The sequence below is a fragment of the Cherax quadricarinatus genome, chromosome 14 (genome assembly GCF_038502225.1).
Source record: "Cherax quadricarinatus isolate ZL_2023a chromosome 14, ASM3850222v1, whole genome shotgun sequence".
Classification (NCBI taxonomy): domain Eukaryota; kingdom Metazoa; phylum Arthropoda; class Malacostraca; order Decapoda; family Parastacidae; genus Cherax; species Cherax quadricarinatus.
In genome coordinates, this window is record NC_091305.1 from 34,272,238 (window position 1) to 34,290,904 (window position 18,667).

Genomic DNA, 18,667 nt, shown 5'->3' on the forward strand with positions numbered 1-18,667 from the left:
GTCATGCAGTACTGGTACCATACCATCAGTCATGCTATGCTGGTACCATATTATCAGCCATGGTATTCTGGTACCATACCATCAATCATGCTATGCTGGTACCGTACCATCAGTCATGCTATGCTGGTACCATACTATCAGCCATGGTATGCTGGTACCATACCATCAATCATGCTATGCTGGTACCGTACCATCAGTCATGCTCTGATGGTATCCTAGTATTATTCATCATTTATGCTGAGGCAATATTATGTACCACTCTACATATTGTGAACTTTCTCTACCTTCTACCAAAATTCATACAGTCCTTCTCATGTGTGCTATAACATACAGACTCTCTATTTATTCCTTCCTACCATATTGTGCCATACACAGTCGTATACTCCTATTTGCTGTTTTGTGCCATACAGACACACTTGTGTACTTCTGCTTGCCAATTTTAACCATACAGGCTACATTTCATAATTTTTTAAATAGCTTAAATTTCGCATGTGTCTTGCTCTGTCCAGGTTTCCCTCTCATAGATTAAAGGTAAAAGGAATTTTGTGTCATGTTTTCTAGTTTTTGCTTGCTTAGTATAATTAGTCTCTAACAGTTATTCATGGAGACTTGTTGGCTTTTTTTGTTCCTTTGTTTTACTCTCTCATATTTTTGCTTCTGTTATTTTAACCCTTAAATGGTCCAAACGTATATATACGTTCACTCGCGCAGTGCCCGAAATATTTTGAATCTTTTTTTTTTTTTAAGAAAAAAAAAGAATACATTTTTTGAGATGTTTTAGAATAAAAAAAAATAGGGTCAGTACTTACTGAGATATGAGGCCGAGAAGTTGGCACTGGATGCTCATGTGACAGCAACATCGAGTCCTGCCGCTTGCAGAAGTGTTGCCGATATACCTTTTTTTCTATTTTTCATATTATTTTATGTAATTTTTATGTTCTGATAATTACAATTTGTAGTAGTTCTTGTCATTTTATAACCAATCTTTGTTCTGACACTAGTATTAGGTACTGAAATTGTAATCAAATTGTCACAAACACACTCACAGGTGGACATTTACACCTGCCTTGGTCATTTACTATTGTCCTGGAATATATACAAAGTATTTATATTTCCCAGCAATGTTTTGGATATGTGGAAGTATATAATAACAATGAGGAGGAGGAGAAGGAGAAGGAGAAGGAGGAGGAGAAGGAGAAGGAGGAGGAGAAGGAGAAGGAGGAGGAGAAGAAGAAGGAGAAGGAGAAGGAAGAGGACGAGAAGGAGGAGGAGGAGAAGGAGGAGGAGGAGGAGAAGGAGGAGGAGAAGGAGGAGGAAGAGAAGGAGGAGGAAGAGAAGGAGGAGGAAGAGAAGGAGGAGAAGGAGAAGGAGGAGAAGGAGAAGGAGAAGAATAATACGTAATAATAATATGTAATAATAAGTTCCCTCGAAGCATGAAAAACAAAGTCCACCCCTGACAGTGACATTATAAGATAAGATAACATCTGATAAGAGCTGACATTTGATGAGCATACACGAGGGTGAGGGAGGGTGCAGCTGATAAGAAAAGATTAGAGGTGATATTTGATGAGCATCACCCTCACTTTGTTTTCGATGGTACACAAACATGTCTGTCTGTCTATTTGTCCGTCTGTCAAGCTCCCTGTCTATCTGTCTAGCTCTCTGTCTCAGAGAGAGCCACAAGACTGTGTCATCATGTTACTCACATCTTCAAGCAGAGTATAGCACTTTGTCTGGATTTTTTGGGTTATCCTAGGTAATTTACACTATGTATACTTGTATTTATGTGTACCTGTGAGACAGAGATAGACAGACAGAAAGAGAGACAGACAGACAGAAAGAGAGATCCAGAGACAGATAGACAAAGACAGAGGTAGACAGAGATAGACAGAGATACAGAGATAGACAGAGATAGACAGACCCTAAACTTGGGGTTAACATCACTTTCCTCTTAAAAGAGGAGTGTTAATATGACATTACATCAGTGAATTCTTGGTGTTTACCGCACTGTTTGCTCTAGCTGGCGCTCAGTTTAACTAGCGCTCGCACAAGGTACTAAGTGGTCCCAGATTTTTTTAATACCGCGCACACTGAGTGTTAGGACCCATTCTATGCTGACAAGCCATCTCAGGCTAATCGTGCTAAATTTGAAGGCAGGAAAAATAAAACGTATATATACGTCTGGGGCGCTACGCGTAAGAAAGTATATATACGTTTGGACCATTTAAGGGTTAAGTTTGCATGGCATTCATCTCAGATATTCAACTTCTTTGACTTCTTCAGTTACCTCACACATCTCACTCATAAATTCCATCACATTTTGTATATTTCCTCATTATCTTCATTTTTTTACCTTAATTTTTCTGTCCCACCTATTCTAAAATCCCGAGTAATTATCTTCTTCCAAATTCTTCCATTGATTTAATCATTCCCTGGCTAGTGGTTATATGCTGTACATTTGGGAGGAAACAATACAAGTAAGACTTGTACTGTTTCCTCCCAAATGTCTCCATTGACTGTGTTATTTATAATATCTGCCTGTACTGTACCTTACTGAAATTTGCTGACATGTGGAATGCTTCACCACCACAAGTAGTAATGTTGCACACCATCTAACTTCCTCTTCTTATTTTATAGTTTAACACAGTCTACTTCTTGCACATCTACAAAATGTTAATATAATGAGCATTTATTTTTGGTTTTCTTTCTTTGCACATTATACAGAATTACTGGATGATGCAGAAGAAGAGTGGAGAGCCACGATCATATCATTACCCTCAAGACCATATTACATAGTTTATCTATTAAAGAAATGTACCAGTAATCCACCACTGTTGATAATGAAATCTGTGTTAATCATTCAGCAAGTCTACTCCAGATTTACTTGTGTGGAAATATTTAGCCTCGAGGAAATAATCAGTTATTAATGAATCAAAATGTTGATTGTTAATAAAAAGAATATGTTTGTCATGCCACAACAGGTGGACTCCTGCATGAGCTGAGCAATGAAGGTGCTCGCCAACAATTTGAAGGGTTCTTAGAGGATCACATACTTCCCCTCATGGTGTTAGCTGCCCAACGTGGTGACCGGGAATGTCATATTGTCATACTGTTAGATGATGACACAGTGGAGTGGGATGATGATTATCCTCCACAGATGGGGGAGGAATACAGCCAAAGTAAGTCTCTCTTTTATAATTTTTTCAATAGTTCTGAGTATTTTCTGTTAATTTTAATGAAGAATGAGTCACAAAACCATAGCTGCATCAGTTCACAATCAATCCCAACAATTAGACATGAAATTCAACAAAGCTACTCTTCATCCTGGACCATGATCAAGCTGTAATATATACAGCCTCTCCTTACTTAATGATAGAGTTCCTTTTCTGAGACCATATTGTTAAATGAATTCATTGCTAGGTGAGGAGCATACTATAATGGTAGTTGGTTTGTGTCAACAATCTTGGATATTCTTTTAATGTCATCTTTGCACCATTTATAACATGTCTGATATATTTTTCAATGTTTATACAGTGGTGTACTGTATATTGGAATAAACAGAATGGAGGAAATTAGCTCTAATATACATTATTTAGGTATAAATGCTGGTCAAAGAGCCCATCATAAGTCTGAGGCGTCGGTAAAAGAGTACGTTGCTAAGTGAGGAGAGGCTATATATAAATTTGAAAGCAAATGTCATTCATGTTTTTTGGCTTGAATTTTTTCCCAGGATAAATATACATATATTTTATTCAGTGTGATTAACCATAAGTTTCTCCAGATTAAGGTGTATTTTTTTCTTTTTCTAGCTATTTGCTCAACAGCAATGTACCGTTTCTTCAAGTACATAGAAAACCGAGATGTTGCCAAACAAGTGTTAAAGGAGCGAGGTCTTAAGAAGATTCGCTTGGGCATTGAAGGCTATCCTACATATAAGGAAAAGATTAAGAAAAGGCCAGGTAACAGCAACCTAAGTAACTGTCCTGAAATACTAATTATATAAGTAATTTGACTGGGAGCTAAGTGGGATTATGTTAATTATTGTTCTGGAAAGTGACCAACACAACATAAAACAACTGATCCCTCAACCTGTAGCTAAATGTGAGGCATAACCTTGCCTTACTGTCTTGCTTGTTGTGTGGTAGTGACTCCAGATTCAAGACATGATCTATCCATAGTTTTAATGCCTATGCTCTGAGTGGCTAACTTTTTCCTTGATAGGGAAGCAGCAAATAAATGTTTGTAATTATATTAATGATATTAAATACTGGTATCATTTACCATTATTATAATGATTCTTATTTGACACATTTTTACCTCAATGGCTGTCTCCCACCAAGGCAGTGAAAGCCCAAGAATGAAACACATTCACCATCTATCTTGTCAAAAGTGTGCTGACATCACAGTTCAGATTACTGTCCAACTACAACATCCTCACCCTCTCTTTCAGAATGGCAGACATTGCCCTTCTTAACTCCAGCTAACCTGTTTCCCTAAATCCTTTCATAATTAATACCTTTTTCACTCTCCAACAGCTTGTCCATTATAAACAACTTATCTCCATTCATTCTTATCTAACATGTTCATCCAAATTTGCTGGATGTTCAGACCCCATAATATTCAGTGACTCTTTTACACTTTCTTTCCAGCTGTTTCTAGGATGACCTCTACCCCTCCTAAATTCGACACTAAATATCTTCACCCTCTTTGTCAGCTTATCCTTCTCCATTCTCTCTAACCTCTTAACTGTCCAAACGTAGACCTACATTTGCTCATGTAGAGCTCCGAACGTAGATCTACTTTTTTTACATGCTTTCAAATGGAGAAAATCAAGGTTAGAGCGCTATGTGCGAAAACATAGATCTACATTTGGACAGTTAAAGGGTTAAAGGCCCAACAACATCATCAGCTCTTCTTCTGCTCTAAATTATACTCTACTATCTACTGCATGGTGTAGCTTGAGGTTCTAACAGCATTTTGAGCTTCTATATTGCTTTGATTTATGAAAGCATAGATTATTTAATGCTGGTAAAATACTGTATGTTCTTCCTTTGAGGAATTCTTAATAATAAAGGTATCTAATACAAGTTTGACATCATGGAATGCATGGCTCCTGTTTTATCACCAATATACAGTGGTCCCTCGATAATCGTAAGGCTCAATAGTCGTAATTTTCGAAAATCTTAACGTTATTTTCATCAAAACATTGGCTTGCGAATCATCATTTGACTCGCACTCCATTCCCAGCCAGTGTGCCATTGTTTATCAGTGAGTGAGGATGATCCCACGAGTTCATACCATACATTTCATAATATTCCATTAGTTTTAGTGCTTGCAACTGCTAAATAAGTCACCTTGGCTCCAAAGAAAGCTTCTATTGCCAGCCCTTTGGTAAAGAATGTGAGAAACACATATAATTTAACAAAAAGTTTGTAGAAAAATACGAGGGTTTAGTTATAGGTAATACATATTTTAAGAAAAAGAGGATAAATATGTATACAAGATATGATGTAGGGCAAAATGACAGTACTTTGTTGGATTATGTATTAGTAGACAAAAGACTGTTGAGTAGACTTCAGAATGTACATATTTATAGAGGGTCCGCAGGTATATCAGATCACTTTTTAGTTGTAGCTACACTGAGAGTAAAAGGTAGATGGGATACAAGGAGAATAGAAGCATCAGGAAAGAGAGAGGTGAAGGTTTATAAACTAAAAGAGGAGGCAGTTAGGTTAAGATATAAACAGCTATTGGAGGATAGATGGGCTAATGAGAGCATAGGCAATGGGGTCGAAGAGGTATGGGGTAGGTTTAAAAATGTAGTGTTAGAGTGTTCAGCAGAAGTTTGTGGTTACAGGAAAGTGGGTGCAGGAGTGAAGAGGAGCGATTGGTGGAATGATGATGTAAAGAGAGTAGTAAGGGAGAAAAAGTTAGCATATGAGAAGCTTTTACAAAGTAGAAGTGATGCAAGGAGGGAAGAGTATATGGAGAAAAAGAGAATGGTTAAGAGAGTGCTGAAGCAATGTAAAAAGAGAGCAAATGAGAGAGTGGGTGAGATGTTATCAACAAATTTTGTTAAAAATAAGAAAAAGTTTTGGAGTGAGATTAACAAGTTGAGGAAGCCTAGGGAACAAATGGATTTGTCAGTTAAAAATAGGAGAGGAGAGTTATTAAATGGAGAGTTAGAGGTATTGCGAAGATGGAGGGAATATTTTGAGGAATTGTTAAATGTTGATGAAGATAGGGAAGCTGTGATTTCATGTATAGGGCAAGGAGGAATAACATCTTGTAGGAGTGAGGAAGAGTCGGTTGTGAGTGTGGGGGAAGTTCATGAGGCAGTAGGTAAAATGAAAGGGGGTAAGGCAGCTGGGATTGATGGGATAAAGATAGAAACATTAAAAGCAGGTGGGGATATAGTTTTGGAGTGGTTGGTGCTATTAATAAATGTATGGAAGAGGGTAAAGTGCCTAGGGATTGGGAGAGAGCATGCATAGTTCCTTTGTATAAAGGCAAAGGGACAGAAGAGAGTGCAAAAATTATAGGGGGATAAGTCTGTTGAGTATACCTGGTAAAGTGTATGGTAGAGTTATTATTGAAAGAATTAAGAGTAAGATGGAGAATAGGATAGCAGATGAACAAGGAGGCTTTAGGAAAGGTAGGGGGTGTGTGGACCAGGTGTTTACAGTGAAACATATAAGTGAACAGGGGGATGTATGAGAGTATAGTTTTACCAATGCTCTTATATGGTTGTGAAGCATGGGTGATGAATGTTGCAGCGAGAAGGCTGGAGGCAGTGGAGATGTCATGTCTGAGGGCAATGTGTGGCGTGAATATAATGCAGAGAATTTCATAGTTTGGAAGTTAGGAGGAGGTGCAGGATTGCCAAAACTGTTGTCCAGAGGGCTGAGGAAGGGTTGTTGAGGTGGTTCGGGCATGTAGAGAGAATGGAGCAAAACAGAATGACTTCAAGAGTGTATCAGTCTGTAGTGGAAAGAAGGCATGTTTGGTAGGAGTGAATGGAGACAAATGGTTTTTAATACTTGACGTGCTGTTGGAGATTCCCTGAATCCCAACAGGGATTCAGGGAAACTGGCAAGCCGGACTTGAGTCCTGGAGATGGGAAGTACAGTGCCTGCACTCTGAAGGAGGGGTGTTAATGTTGCAGTTTAAGAACTGTAGTGTAAAGCACCCTTCTGGCAACACAGTGATGGAGTGAATGATGGTGAAAGTTTTTCTTTTTCGGGCCACCCTGCCTTGGTGGGAATCGGACAGTGTGCTAATAAAAAAAATAAAATAAAATGCATATAAATGCCAGATAAGTTTACACTAACACACATTAAGTTAGCAATAGAACTAGGCATTAAATACAATAAAAAGTATAATACACACACTGTACACCCAGTACTTACCTTAAAATATTTGTAGTCTTAATGTAGGGTGAGAAGTGAGTTTTATTTGTAGGAAGTCAGGTTTGGGAGGTATGGTAGCCAGCCAGTTCAGCCCACCCCACCCTACCTACATGTACTATGCTAGGGCATTTAATTAAAGCGCCCCAGAGTGGTAAAATACATACACAGTACATTCATTAATTTTTTTTTTTTTTTTTTTTTTTTTTTTTTTTTTCAACAAGTCGGCCGTCTCCCACCGAGGCAGGGTGACCCAAAAAAAGAAAGAAAATCCCCAAAAAGAAAATACTTTCATCATCATTCAACACTTTCACCACACTCGCACATTATCACTGTTTTTGCAGAGGTGCTCAGAAATACAACAGTCTAGAAGCATAAACATATAAAGATACACAACATATCCCTCCAAACTGCCAATATCCCAAACCCCTCCTTTAAAGTGCAGGCATTGTACTTCCCATTTCCAGGACTCAAGTCCGACTATATGAAAATAACCGGTTTCCCTGAATCCCTTCACTAAATATTACCCTGCTCACACTCCAACAGATCGTCAGGTCCCAAGTACCATTCGTCTCCATTCACTCCTATCTAACACGCTCACGCACGCTTGCTGGAAGTCCAAGCCCCTTACCCACAAAACCTCCTTTACCCCCTCTCTCCAACCCTTTCGAGGACGACCCCTACCCCGCCTTCCTTCCCCTATAGATTTATATGCTTTCCATGTCATTCTACTGTGATCCATTCTCTCTAAATGACCAAACCACCTCAACAACCCCTCTTCTGCCCTCTGACTAATACTTTTATTAACTCCACACCTTCTCCTAATTTCCACACTCCGAATTTTCTGCATAATATTTACACCACACATTGCCCTTAAACAGGACATCTCCGCTGCCTCCAACCGTCTCCTCGCTGCTGCATTTACCACCCAAGCTTCACACCCATATAAGAGTGTTGGTACTACTATACTTTCATACATTCCCTTCTTTGCCTCCATAGATAACGTTTTTTGACTCCACATATACCTCAACGCACCACTCACCTTTTTTCCCTCATCAATTCTATGATTAACCTCATCCTTCATAAATCCATCCGCCGACACGTCAACTCCCAAGTATCTGAAAACATTCACTTCTTCCATACTCCTCCTCCCCAATTTGATATCCAATTTTTCTTTATCTAAATCATTTGACACCCTCATCACCTTACTCTTTTCTATGTTCACTTTCAACTTTCTACCTTTACACACATTCCCAAACTCATCCACTAACCTTTGCAATTTTTCTTTAGAATCTCCCATAAGCACAGTATCATCAGCAAAAAGTAACTGTGTCAATTCCCATTTTGAATTTGATTCCCCATAATTTAATCCCACCCCTCTCCCAAACACCCTAGCATTTACTTCCTTTACAACCCCATCTATAAATATATTAAACAACCATGGTGACATTACACATCCCTGTCTAAGACCTACTTTTACCGGGAAGTAGTCTCCCTCTCTTCTACACACCCTAACCTGAGCCTCACTATCCTCATAAAAACTCTTTACAGCATTTAATAACTTACCACCTATTCCATATACTTGCAACATCTGCCACATTGCTCCTCTATCCACTCTATCATATGCCTTTTCTAAATCCATAAATGCAATAAAAACTTCCCTATCTTTATCTAAATACTGTTCACATATATGCTTCAATGTAAACACCTGATCTACACATCCCCTACCCACTCTAAAACCTCCTTGCTCATCCGCAATCCTACATTCTGTCTTACCTCTAATTCTTTCAATTATAACCCTACCGTACACTTTTCCTGGTATACTCAGTAAGCTTATTCCTCTATAATTTTTACAGTCTCTTTTGTCCCCTTTCCCTTTATATAAAGGGACTATACATGCTCTCTGCCAATCCCTAGGTACCTTCCCCTCTTTCATACATTTATTAAACAAAAGTACCAACCACTCCAACACTATATCCCCCCCTGCTTTTAACATTTCTGTCATGATCCCATCAGTTCCAGCTGCTTTACCCCCTTTCATTTTACGTAATGCCTCACGTACCTCCCCCACACTTACATTCTGCTCTTCTTCACTCCTAAAAGATGGTATACCTCCCTGACCAGTGCATGAAATTACTGCCTCTGTTTCTTCCTTAACATTTAAAAGTTCCTCAAAATATTCTCGCCATCTACCCAATACCTCCATCTCCCCATCTACTAACTCCCCTACTCTGTTTTTAACTGACAAATCCATATTTTCCCTAGGCTTTCTTAACTTGTTTAACTCACTCCAAAATTTTTTCTTATTTTCATTAAAATTTCTTGACAGTGCCTCTCCCACTCTATCATCTGCTCTCCTTTTGCACTCTCTCACCACTCTCTTTACCTTTCTTTTACTCTCCATATACTCTGCTCTTCTTATAACACTTCTGCTTTGTAAAAACCTCTCATAAGCTACCTTTTTCTCTTTTATCACACCCTTTACTTCATCATTCCACCAATCACTCCTCTTTCCTCCTGCCCCCACCCTCCTATAACCACAAACTTCTGCCCCACATTCTAATACTGCATTTTTAAAACTATTCCAACCCTCTTCAACCCCCCCACTACTCATCTTTGCACTAGCCCACCTTTCTGCCAATAGTCGCTTATATCTCACCCGAACTTCCTCCTCCCTTAGTTTATACACTTTCACCTCCCTCTTACTTGTTGTTGCCACCTTCCTCTTTTCCCATCTACCTCTTACTCTAACTGTAGCTACAACTAAATAATGATCCGATATATCAGTTGCCCCTCTATAAACATGTACATCCTGGAGCCTACCCATCAACCTTTTATCCACCAATACATAATCTAATAAACTACTTTCATTACGTGCTACATCATACCTTGTATATTTATTTATCCTCTTTTTCATAAAATATGTATTACTTATTACCAAATTTCTTTCTACACATAGCTCAATTAAAGGCTCCCCATTTACATTTACCCCTGGCACCCCAAATTTACCTACTACTCCCTCCCTAACATTTTTACCCACTTTAGCATTAAAATCCCCAACCACCATTACTCTCACACTTGATTCAAAACTCCCCACGCATTCACTCAACATTTCCCAAAATCTCTCTCTCTCCTCTACACTTCTCTCTTCTCCAGGTGCATACACGCTTATTATAACCCACTTTTCACATCCAATCTTTATTTTACTCCACATAATCCTTGAATTAATACATTTATAGTCCCTCTTTTCCTGCCATAGCTTATCCTTCAACATTATTGCTACTCCTTCTTTAGCTCTAACTCTATTTGAAACCCCTGACCTAATCCCATTTATTCCTCTCCACTGAAACTCTCCCACCCCCTTCAGCTTTGTTTCACTTAAAGCCAGGACATCCAGCTTCTTCTCATTCATAACATCCACAATCATCTCTTTCTTATCATCTGCACAACATCCACGCACATTCAGACTTCCCACTTTGACAATTTTCTTCTTCTTATTCTTTTTAGTAATCTTTACAGGAAAAGGGGTTACTAGCCCATTGTTCCCGGCATTTTAGTTGACTTTTACAACACGCATGGCTTACGGAGGAAAGATTCTTATTCCACTTCCCCATGGATATAAAAGGAAAATTAATAAGACCAAGAACTATTAAGATAAAATCAAAGAAAACTCAGATGAGTGTGTATAAATAAATGTGTACATGTATGTGTAGTGTGACCTAAAATATGTGACCTTAAAATATTTGTAGTCTTAATGTAGGGTGAGAGGTGAGCTTTATTTGTAGGAAGTCAGGTTCAGGAAGTATGGTAGACAGCCATGGCAGCCTTTCCCATCCCACCCCACCCACACGTAATGTAAACAAACCAAGCAAACATGTCTGGTGTTCGTTCATACACGTTTGTATTATACCTTAACCCTTTCAGGGTCCAAGGCCAAAATCTGAAGTGGTGCTCCAGTGTCCAAGAAATTTTGAAAGAAAAAAAAATTATATTTTTTTACAGAATTAAAGAGTATATTTTTGTGAAGGTAACAAGACAAAAAAAAAAATTTCTGATCAGTACTTACCGAGATACAGTGCCAAGAAGTTTACCTAAAATGACTGGGTGGCGGCAACATCGACGATTTCCACATACGCGCATTACTTTATTTAACGTTTTTTGTATTTTTTTCTTTTCTTTTCTAATTTTTTTCTTTTCCTACTAACATTTGGGGCCTGGGAGACCAATACTGTATATAATGTTTATATATAAACTCACTGTATTGAACACAATAACTGCACTAAAGTTATTATCGTATTATTGTTTACCACTTTTGTTTATTACAATAAACATGCACAAATCTTGTATAATACTAATGTTCTATCATATATTTACAATCACTGGACATGGTTTTAGAACTGCTGGAGCTTGTGGAAGTCCTTGAAACAAGGCACCATGCACAGAGGTACCTTACATTCCTTGCACATAAACTGAGTGTCTTTGCGTCTTTGTTGCTGTCGTTTTGTTTGTGCACAGACAATGCATCTCTTCTGAGCAAATTTCTTCTTAGTTGAAGGAAGCTGTATTATGAAATGATCACCTTCCCTCCTCAAGCGCTTGGGTATATTCTGAGGAATTCGAGGACCTTGTTGTATAGCAGGTGTTGTTACCTGGTACTTCATTATGAGTTGTCTAACAACAGACAAACAAAATTCACCATACGGTGTTCTGTTGCCAGTCTTCATTTGGTACATATTATATGCATTGAGCATTGAAATGTCCATGAGATGGAAGAAAAGTTTCATGTACCACTTGTAACTCTTACGAACACAATCAACAAAGCCAATCTGCATGTCACATTTGTCAACCAAGCGCATGTTTTGTGTATAATCAATCACTGTCACTTTTTTTTTGAATATGTTCATTAGTCACTCGATCAGCTTTGCCACTGTCTTGCATTTCGTTACGGTGAATGGTTGTCAACAATGTGACATCTCGTTTGTCATGCCACCGTAATGCCATGGTGTCATTGGCAGTAAACACCTGCACGTCATCACCACGAGCACCTGCGTTGAACCTGGGCATATGTTTACGATTAGAATGCACTGTGCCACACACATCTGTCTTGTTCACTCGCAAGAAATCACTGAGTAAAGGGCTTGTGTACCAGTTATCAGTATATAATGTATGCCCCTTACCAAGATAAGGTGCCATCATGCTTCTCACTACATCACCTGAGATACCCAATAACATCCTGGTATCTTTCAATGTTTTACATCCCGTGTATACAACAATATCCAATACCAGGCCACTGTCACAGTCACAGAGTTATACCAAAGCTCGGTATACACTGCTTGAACAAAATCAAAGACTTGTCAATTACAAGATTCTTGAATGGATGAAAGTACATGTTGAACTTTTGTTTGAGATACATAAAAACATTTCTAATCTTGTATAACCTGTCACTACTGTCAGGCCTGGTTTTGTCAGAGAAGTGCAACATACATAAGAGTAAGATAAACCTGTTCACTGGGATGATTTCACAGAAGACTGGGGTAGAAATTAGCCGATCTGTGGACCAGTATGCTTTTATATTATGCTTATAGACATGAGGCATAAGCATTATTGTTGCAAAAAGCAAATACATTTCTGCAACAGTCGTCTCTTTCCACCGGTGTAGTCTTGTCCGTGGTGATATGATTGTATTTGCCACGGTGTACTCAAAATATTTGTTACTTTCCCTGACAATAGTTTCCATCAAGGGCTGGTCAAAGAATATTTCAAAAAATTTCTGTTCATTGGCCATGGTTCCAAGGGGACAAGTAGGTAGAATTCCACTTTGAGAGTCATCAAAGTGGTGAGGCTTGGGAACAAAATTGGGATTTTGCTGCCAATCCCAGATACGATTTGCTGGTGGATACTGGACATCATAGGCTGGTTGTGTGGGTAGTTGTGGTTGTGGTGGGCTGGTGGCTGACGCTCCGCTTTGTCCTTTAACTGAGGAGTCAGCAGCGTGGGTCCCAGCCTGGGCTGGTGAGTCACGCATGGCCGTGGCACTACCATCACCACTACCACCATCTACTGATGCCTGTGGTCTATCCATGCCAAGTGTAGCCACATCATCCTCACTTTCACTGTCTATTCCTGGTGTAAGGCCACGGGATGTACTCCGGGATGTACTCCGTCCCCTGGGCACTGCATAGGGTACACTACCCGAGCGCATGCGGCGGCGTACATACCGACGCTTCACTGGTGAATATGTTTCCTCACTATCACTACTTGAATGATCGTCAAGAGCAATGAAATCACAATCCACGTCACTATCATCATCATTACTGAAGTCAGAGGCCTGGCCATGCGAAAATAATAGTTTTCTCTTGCAATGAGGTACAACTGACCATGACTGAGGAGTGCCCACACCAGAGGTAGAAGGTTGAGGATCGTCAGGGTTTTCTGCGCTATTATCGATATTCTGGTCATTCCTTTCGGTCACTAACTGAGCAAAGCCAAAGAATTCGTCTTCATTTCCACTTCCAGCAGTGTCAGAACTATCAGATAGGAAGAGGAGAGCCCCAATTTTCCTTGGAGTGAGAGCTGCCTTGTGACAAGGCATGGTGAACAAAGGTAACTGAGCCGGCGTTCCCACAATGCTATGCGGGCGCCTAGAATTTTTGTTTATGGCGCACATCCACCACGCAGACCCATTCTCTCACATGTAGGCCTATGAGCGTTTTCGCCCTAAATTTGACGCCGCTAGAATTTTGGCATAGATCTACGGTTTGGACCCTGATCGTGAAGCCGTAGATCTACGGGACGGACCCTGAAAGGGTTAATACAAACACTTTACATATTGATACAGTAGAATAAATAAAGACCAACACTTCCATTCTCATGTAATTTTTAGAAGGAATGATGCTCTGACAAATTATTATTATTATTATTATTATTACAAATTATTAATATTACGAATTATTATTAATTCAAGTTATTATTATTACAAGTTATTATTATAATCATAATAAAAAAGAAGCACTAATCTCACAAGGGTTGTGAATAGCTGTAGATAGAGTGAAGGCATACGAAAGGAATAAATTTCTAGTTAAGTTACTGGTGTTTGACTAGAGAAAACGTAATTCTTCGACTCTCCTACCAAACCCTTGGTAAACAGATCTCATATTTATGTCACTTCTTATACTGTGGTTGTATGTATCATGTTTATGTTATGTAGCATCTTTATTATATAATTTTGACAAAAATATCATAGATGGATTAATGGAAATGTCTATATTAACCCTTTGGGGGTCGGCAGGTCCTCTCAGAGATTTATTCTCAGGGTCGGCCAATTTTCAAAAAAAAAAAAATTATTTTTCTTATGAAAAGATAGAGAATCTTTTCCCGATCATAATGACACCAAAAGTATGAAATTTGATGGAAAACTTACAGAATTATGCTCTCACAAATTTAGCGGTCTTGACGATGTTTACACATCGGCGATTTTGCCCACTGTGAGCCCTATTTTCGGCCAATTCCAGTGTACTAGTCGACAAAAATCGTAACTATTTTGCTAGAACTCCATTTTTTCTATTGAATGAGTACAAGAAACCACCCATTTACCGATTTAAACTATCTAATAAAGTGGTCAGAATTTAGCAATTTTGCCAATTTCACACAAATTTCAAAAGATGCCAATTTCCGAATAGGGTCCAGAATAAACAAGAAAGACATTCCTGGCACTAAAATAACAAGTTCTGTATTCGTTAGTCACATCCCCAGGCCCCTCTTATATTTCTTTGGCTTTCCACTTTGAATTTTTATTCTTACAAAAAAATTAAGATTTACTGTTATGCAAACTACTGCATTAGTGTAGAAATGGTATAACTAATATCAGCGCACTTGTGAAAGAATATTAGACTCGCCAGTTGATGTGTATTGGACGCTTGGCATGATTTGTTTACTTTTGAACTTTGGTAAAAATCGAACATTTCTGCTACTTTGAGCTCAATTTCAAGGTACTTTTCATTGTAAAACCAGTCAAAATCATCTCAATTTCTGTAATATGTCTTCCATTCTATAAAACGAGACCAAGAAAACTAGAATACAACAATAAATACCATACAAAAATACAATGCAAAGTCGCTGTTTTAATCCAAAAATACAGTGCAAAGTCGCTGTTTTAATCCAAAAACACGGTGAAAGTTTTTTTTCTCATTATGCACTGTGTGCTGCAGGATTTTTTTTATACTGCGCACACTGACCACAGAGACCCATTTTTACATATGTAGGCCTACCAGCTTTCTGTCACTAGATTTGAGGGCGCTAGAATTTAGGCGTACTAGTACGTCAAAAACCCTGGGTAGTAAGACGTACTAGTACGTCCGAAACCTCCTAAGGGTTAACGTAATACAGGTCTGCCATCACAAATCCGGCAATCAGTTATTCGGTTCCTTCAGTTATTCGGCACTGATTTTGGCTAGCAAAATTTCAAATTTCCAGGGTCGCCACACCAACCTGCTGCTACTGTTTTGTGGCCCTACTTGCTGCATAAGTTATTCCAATTTCTTTTTCTCCATTTATTGTTTTAACCTGCTTACTTTTAGCCCTAGCCATGGTTCCAATGAGTAAAAGAAATACTTCTCATTATGTAAAGCACCTACACAGTACATTATCCATTAAAGATAAGGTGGCTTTGAAACCACTGTCAGTTGCCATGAACTCAGTCTCATGAAACAGGAGAATACGCTTTATTATTACGCTTATATCAACACTACAGCTTATTTGCCTATCACAATTGGTCTAATATGACATAATAAACAATATAAATAACATAAAGCATGTTAAATACTCCAGAATTAATAATATTTGGCATAATACCGAGCAGTTCAACGGAGGTATGAAGAAGATATGGTGTACATATGCTGCTATGTATGATAATTCTATGTAACTGTATTTGTGTATACCTGAATAAACTTACTTACTTACTTACTTATTCTCCTATCCCTGTCTTGGGGGCTTAGAGAAAACGAAGTGTAGCACAGGGCTAACTGTGATATACACTCGTACTGCACCATAAACATGAAACAAAAGTTATTTTCTCTATGTAGATTATCACACATAGCAGCATATGTGTAGAGTACCTAGGATAACCCAAAAAAGTCTATGTGGCTTATTTTTAGTACCTGGCTTGGGTTAGCCATATATGATTTTTGGTAAATATTCGATTCCCAGCCTGGGTAGAAACATTAGGCGTGTTTCTTTACACCTGTTGTCTATGTTTACCCATCAGTAAATGGGTACCTGGGTGTTAGTGGACTGGTGTGGGTGTTATCCTGGGACACTGACCTAATTTTCTTGAAATACTCAGCACAACAAAGGGCTTTCTATACAGTAGTATGTCACTGATGTCAGCTAGGCCTGTATACCTTGTACATGTATGTGTAGTAAATAAAGATATTATTATTTTTATTATTATTTTTATTATTATTATTATTATTATATTATTATTATTTTCTTAGTTGTTTGTTGGGTTATCTTATTCAGACTTGGGCAATGTATGATGGAAAGATACTTTTTGAAGTAGACCAAAAATGAAAGAAATCAGACCATAAATAACGGAGTTCACTTGTCAGCCATTAGCGGCCGCTTAGCGGTATATTTTTGTATGTTTTTATGGTTATATTTTCGTTTTTTCGGTCTCATTTGATAGAATGAAAGATATATTACAGAAATAGATATGATTTTGATTGCTTTCATGACGAAAAGTACCTTGAAATTGCACTCACAGTAGTGAAAATGTTCTATTCTTTAGCGAAGCTCAAGAGTAAACAAATGACGTCACCGTCCAATACCTGTCTGCCTGCCAGTCTAAATTCCAGTACGGAGTCAAGAATGGATTGACATTATTTATGCAGTTATTACAATAATGCAATAGTCTGCATAACAGTAAATCTTCTATTTTTTTTTTTTTGAGAAAAAAAATTCCAAATGGTAAGCAAGAGTAATATAAGAGGGGCCTGTAGCCATGACTAATGAGCAGAGAAAATGTTATTTTAGTGCCAGGAATTTCTGCATTGTTTATTCTGGACCCTATTTTGAAATTGGCATCTGTTGAAATTTGTGTGAAATTGGCCAAACTGCCAATTTCTGAGCACTTCGTTGGGTAGTTGAAATAAGTGAATGGGTGGTTTCTTGTATTCAGTTGACAGACTAGAAGTAAATAAGTTTATTCAGGTATACACAAATACAGGTACATAGATTGTCATACATATCAGTGTATGCTTAGAGAACCTAGGATAACCCAAAAAAGTCAGACAAAGTGACTTATTTCCAGTACCTGGCTTGGGCTTGCCATATATGATTTTTGGTAAATATTTTTGTTTTCTTGGTTGTTTGCTGGGCTATCTCATTGAAACTTGGGCAATGTATGATGGAAAGATGCTTCTTAACGTACAACAAAAATAAAAAAGACGGACGATAAATAAGGGAGTTCACTTCTCAGCCATTAGCCGTCTCTTTGCATTATATTTTTGTATGTTTTTATGGTTGTATTCTCATTTTTTTGGACTCATTTGATAGAATGGAAGATATATTACAGAAATAGACGTGATTTTGGTTGCTTTCATAACGAAAAGTACCTTGAAATTGAGCTCAAAGTAGCGGAAATGTTCAATTTTTGCCGATGTTCAATGAGCTGTGTAAGTCAAGTTGGTTAATTTTATTAAGTGTATTCTAACCTAACCACTCTGTAATCCGGCACACTACAGGTCCCAATGATGCCGGATTTGTGATGGAGGACCTGTACACGACGTTTAATGTGCCCAAGAGGTTATATGGTGTTGAGTAGAGAGAGACTTAGTGATTTTAATGTGTACCTGCATGCCAGCACAGTAAGTATATTTAGGTACAGGTACACATATGTATAATTATCAGAGTACATATAAAATATGCAATGACTTTACAACACTTGAAATTGTGGAAAATTTCCAGACATAATAGAGAGTTGTGCTCATGGAGAATGTAAACAAACCAGGTGGGGCATGCCGTATTTGAAAGACCGCTCACTGCATAGCAAATTCTGGTCATAATCTGAAATTGCTGTATTAGCAGAACACTGTAAGGCAAAATGCCATAAAGTGGGGCCCTACTGTAATTTCAATATCTGTAATCCTCTCAAATATTAACCCTTTGAGGGTTGGTCAAGTACAAGTATGTCATTGCAGCCAGGGTCAGTCACATACTTATACGTACACCTAAATTCTATCGCCTTCAAATCTGGTGGAAGAAAG

At 38.3% G+C, this 18,667-nt stretch overlaps 1 protein-coding gene across 1 annotated transcript in view; it reads left to right on the forward strand.

The window, feature by feature from the left end:
* The window catches only part of mri (BTB/POZ domain-containing protein mrityu), a 129,689-nt gene that overhangs the window by 28,756 nt on the left and 82,266 nt on the right, over positions 1–18,667 (forward strand). Inside the window, exons 4-5 of the mRNA XM_070085028.1 lie at positions 2,982–3,179; positions 3,810–3,959. Of these exons, the coding sequence (XP_069941129.1) occupies positions 2,982–3,179; positions 3,810–3,959 (348 nt within the window). The remainder of the gene's footprint in view (positions 1–2,981; positions 3,180–3,809; positions 3,960–18,667) is intronic.